The sequence below is a fragment of the Diaphorina citri genome, unplaced genomic scaffold, assembly GCF_000475195.1.
Source record: "Diaphorina citri unplaced genomic scaffold, Diaci psyllid genome assembly version 1.1 scaffold4839, whole genome shotgun sequence".
NCBI lineage: Eukaryota > Metazoa > Arthropoda > Insecta > Hemiptera > Psyllidae > Diaphorina > Diaphorina citri.
In genome coordinates, this window is record NW_007382225.1 from 1 (window position 1) to 5,094 (window position 5,094).

The 5,094-nt window shown below is 38.1% G+C and overlaps 1 protein-coding gene across 2 annotated transcripts; it reads left to right on the forward strand.

The window, feature by feature from the left end:
- The first annotated feature begins 11 nt into the window (after positions 1-11).
- Positions 12-4,578, forward strand: LOC108253931. 2 transcript variants are annotated; one of them, XM_017448759.2, is made up of 2 exons: positions 12-3,367; positions 3,482-4,578. In XM_017448759.2, exons 1-2 carry the CDS (start codon positions 59-61, stop codon positions 4,571-4,573), a joined length of 4,401 nt encoding a protein of 1,466 aa, XP_017304248.2. In that variant the 5' UTR covers positions 12-58; the 3' UTR covers positions 4,574-4,578. The 2 variants fall into 2 exon arrangements, with proteins under 2 accessions (XP_017304248.2, XP_026687829.1); XM_026832028.1 differs by having other exon boundaries at positions 12-3,081; positions 3,196-4,578.
- Positions 4,579-5,094: the final 516 nt, after the last annotated feature.

Below are 5,094 nucleotides of genomic sequence, written 5' to 3' on the forward strand. Positions count from 1 at the left end.
TGGAATGACACCTAAAAATTTAACAAAAGGACAGCGATACTATATCAGTCTCTGTAACATGTCAGTTGATGATTTCTGCTCCACACCCACGAGTGCACTTGTGAAGCTAATTATCAAAAAAGTCAGAAAAGGCGGAAGAAAAAAATTATGTACTGCTGTAAACATTATAAAGGAAAAATTGTTACATGCACACAATAATATTACAGATAATCCATTATGTTCTATGGCTACGAAATCAAATAATGACAGCCCAAGTATACCTAGCAGAGCCATGCTACCAATGAGTAAAACTGACACCATTTCCAATGTCCACACTCAATGGCCAAATTCGGTTGAAACTTTCACTGAGGTCAAACGTGTGTCAAACGAGCACCTTACAGATCTGACGGACTTCTCTTTTCTTAGAATACAAAGAGAGAAGGAATCTTTTCCTTTGGAAACTAAACTCTGTCCTGGTCACGAAGTTTTGGCCTCACCTATTTCGTCTGAAAATAGGAATGTAGCCTTGTCAGTAACCTCACAAAGCTCTATAGGAGGTAGGGAACTAACCAGTCCTCTTCCTAAAAGTCAGACTGAAGAGAGACAAATGGACAGTGCCATTATTCAACAAAGTACTCCCATCAGAGATTCTCCTAGGTGCTCGGTTCTTCCTTCTAAAAGGGACTTGACAGATAATGATGACGATGTCGGTGTTCTCTTTAAGAGAAAACCTGCCGACAGATTCGTGCACCAGGACAACTTTATGGAATCTTTGCCATTAGATCCTATCGATGATAGTTTCTCTCCCGTAAATGATTCAAAGAATGAAACTGAAATTGTCTCATTCAATGTACGTTGTCCTGGAGGAATAATAAGGACTCCAAAATCTAAGGGAAAATCACAAAAAAATATCTTTAAATACTCCCCTCTAAAGCGGGAATTTTTCAAGCGCACGCCCGTAAAATCTGATGGATTATTACCATTAGGTACTCGCAATGAGTACAGCGGAGAACTTGTAGAGTCAAAAAAGCGTGGTTTCAAAAATCTTAATTACAAAGAAGGGGAAAGAAAAGTGTCGTCTGACAAGTGGGGTTACTTATACGATGAGGAAGGAAACTTACAAAAGAGTGTTTATGCTAGCATGCTCTGTTCTAGATTTTTGCAAGCTATTAATAACACCTGTGTTATTAATGTGCAGAACACTAGGATCAATAGTGAGGGAAACGTAGTAACCTACGCGCTCTGCGCTCATAACACATGTAAAAGTTTCAAAATTATTTGTACCCGCACTTCAAAAGAGACCACAATAGCACTATATAGTTCAGGCCTGAATTTCAACCATAAACCAGGCGCTAAACTGACACGCCAGGTTAGGAATGTAGAGCGCAGTTTTCATGGCGACAACTTAAAAAAAACTACACCAGATGTTTACCGTCGTGAACTCATTGCCAAAACTAGTGCGGCTAAAGTTCAAGCTGGTCACCTCGATAAAATAAAGTCTCTTAAAACTATCGAGAAAATAAGCTCCGAACAAAAATCGAAAGATGACTTGGATAGGGATGACTATCTGGACATCCGAGCCATGAAGCTGCAGACTGTTGTCAAACAGATAGGGAAAAGGGAAAAGGAAATCCCCGAGTTCAGTTATATTCATTTACTAATCGAGGTTCCGTTCACTGTTCACCTTTATGACAAAGAACAGGTTGAAATAGTTCGAATCTTGAAAAATTTCCCTGTACATCCTATTACTGTTCACATAGATGCCACTGGCTCAGTTGTAAGAAAAACTCGAGATAGTTCAAAACGTGTGTTATACTATGCTTTAGTTATGAACATTCCTGAAGCTATAAAACATGACGAAAAATGGGCTCAGTTAGGGGAAGGTCATAGTGGAACTGTTATCCCCATTTGCGAAATGATCACCGCAGATCACAGAACAGAAAGCATGCACTGTTGGCTTTCAGCGTTTAAATTCTTTGTCAGGGGACCCTGTGAACTTGCATGGCCTCCCTTCGATAACATTGTTAGCGACATGTCCTTTGCATTCCTCAATGCAGTGGCCATGGCATGGAATGATTACAACTCCATATTTGACTATCTCAATATGTGCCACAAGGTTCTAACTACAAAGGAAGAACTTCGCGAAAGTGACGTGATTATAAATTTGTGCTGCTCTCACTACATGAAAATAATTGTATCTCACGTATCTGCTCACTATGAAGACAATAAAAGAGATCCCAAGAGGGCATTTCTCATATGTAGTATTGCTCTTCTTTTCAATTACTCTCGGTACGATGAGGTACTTTTGTGGTTCCAAAAGTTTGTTGTACTACTTTGTTCTACAACTGAAAATAAGGAATACCACGAGGCACACATTTTCTTTTCGCAACTTGCGTCCTCCAGGCCGCAAGAGTACAGCGAAGAAGAACTCGCTCAAGTTCAACAAATGTTGCCGGACGAAAGAGCCGAGTATGTAGAACACAAAAAGTCAGCCATGTTTATGGAATTTTCGACTTTAGCCTCCAATGTACGTGATAGAGTAGCCAATATTGACAGCGGTAGTGTACCTAACAAATATTTCAATCCTATCTTTTTGGAATCATTTATTCTCAAACATATTCCATTCCTTCCTCTGTTCACTCCTCTCATGCTTGCAAAGAGAGGAGTATGCTGTCGACAGAGTAATGCTAATATCGAATCGTTCTTTGGAATTGTGAAGAATTATATTCATACTGGATCACAGCCTGACAAATGTAGTCGATTCTTTAAAAAAATGAGATATAGAATCCTCAATGAATATAAGACCATAAAGCTAAAGATTCCATCAGTTCAATGCAATCGTCAAGTGAAAGATTCTAAAAGGAAAATACACAGTAAAGAGGGGTGGAATAAGAAGAGGAAACCCAGGTTTTGTAAACCTCTAGCTTTCGAATCATTCATTCTTAAGTCTTCAAAAACTCTAATGGGCTCACAAGATCTTTCTTCTAATAAGGATCTTGTAAATCAATCTGAAGAGGTGATAGAATCTCAATTCATTGACAATGTTCTGAACGTAACACCTGAAGATAATTCCGATATTAATACCACAGACCCGGCCATCAGGTCAGAACAGGTTGATGTTGGCCATAAACACTCTTCTGACAATCATCAACAGATAGAGGCTGAGTCTTTTCAAAATGATAATTCCGATATTGATACCACAGACCCGCCCATCAGGTCAGAACAGGTTGATGTTGGCCATAAACACTCTTCTGACAATCATCAACAGATAGAGGCTGAGTCTTTTCAAAATGATAATTCCGATATTGATACCACAGACCCGCCCATCAGGTCAGAACAGGTTGATGTTGGCCATAAACACTCTTCTGACAATCATCAACAGATAGAGGCTGAGTCTTTTCAAAATGATAATTCCGATATTGATACCACAGACCCGCCCATCAGGTCAGAACAGGTTGATGTTGGCCATAAACACTCTTCTGACAATCATCAACAGATAGAGACTGTATTCATACATGATTCTCCTCCAAGGCAGTTTCCTGTAGAGCACCTGGAGTGTGATTTAATACCTTCTGTAAAGTTGAAAATCAACCCGAGGAACAACACAATACGTAATATAGACTATTACAAGCCATTGTATGATCACCGTCGTCGAATGAGGAAGTACTTTATTGCAACTGTGAAGGGGAATAAGATATTTTCATCGACAGTAGAAAGTTTGTTTCGAAACTGGTCAACTGATAGATATATAGATGATACAGTGATAGATGTCGTTCTCCACAACTTATCTGAAGAAGTTCAAAGTGCCCCTGTTAGTGCTATACCTTGCACTTTGGCGAGCTGCTTATTCCTACAGGATCGTACTCATAGATTAAGACCTTCGAAGACATCCATAGACCAATTTTTAGCCTCAAAGGTTAAAAGCATGCTTTTCTCTAGTTTAACACAGTTCACCGATAATTGTCATTTTGAACAATATTGGTTCATTCCTATGAATGTAAATAGAAATCATTGGTGTCTCGCCTTCCTTGATTTCAAAGAACGGAAGTTTGTCTACCTAGATTCTTTATTTGTGAATGATGCACAGAAGACAATACTAGAAGGTCGAAAAGTGATGGAAACAGTGATAGGAGTAATAGACCATCAAATGAAGAAGGCCATTAAAGAAGGCAAAGAAATCACTTATCAGTTGAATAGCAAAAAATGGACCATAGATGCCGAATTTTTGATACCATTTCTTGCGAAACTTCCCGTTCAACAGGACGACTATAACTGTGGCGCTTTCACCTGTTACTATGCAAGTCAGTTGTTGAACAGATTTTTCAATGTAAAACCATGTTTCACTCAGACCAACATGGACAAATTAAGGCCCCAACTCTTTCAAAATATCTTAGAGCACTCGGATGATGTAATGAATTTCTGCATTATTTGTGGAGTTCATTACAAAACCCAAAGTACCACTCAGTGTTGCAGATGCGCGAGACGTATCCATTTGGACTGTCTCATCGAAGATGAGAAAGTCGAAATTGCAATGCTGAAGAGCATAAATAGATTTGCATTCTCTTGCCCTCTATGTAAAACGTTCCACAAATGATCGGGTAAGAATGACTTTACACGAAGTGTCGCTGCCTTTTGTTCCCAGAAAAAAAATCCGACTCACTGCCAATTGAGTCTCCTTCTTCTTCTTCTTCTTCTTCTTCTTCTTCTTCTTCTTCTTCTTCTTCTTCTTCTTCTTCTTCTTCTTCTTCTTCTTCTTCTTCTTCTTCTTCTTCTTCTTCTTTCTTCTTCTTCTTCTTCTTCTTGTTCTTCTTCTTCTTCTTCTTCTTTACTCTTATTTCTTTTTCTTCTTATCATTATTATTATTACATTTATTTGTTTTTTATTCTTACAATTATTTGTTTTTTTTTGTTTTGTAAATAAATATTTGAAAAACAAAAAAAAAAACAAAAAGAAAACTTGTTTGTTTCTTCTCTTTTCTCTTCCCTTCAAACGATATCTAATTTCCCACTTGAACTTAAAGGCACCGTATGGGTTCTTCTCCGTTGTGAGACCACATTTAATATTTTAAGTAACAAAAAGTATATGTTCTTAAAAGTTTCATGTTGGATCATCTGT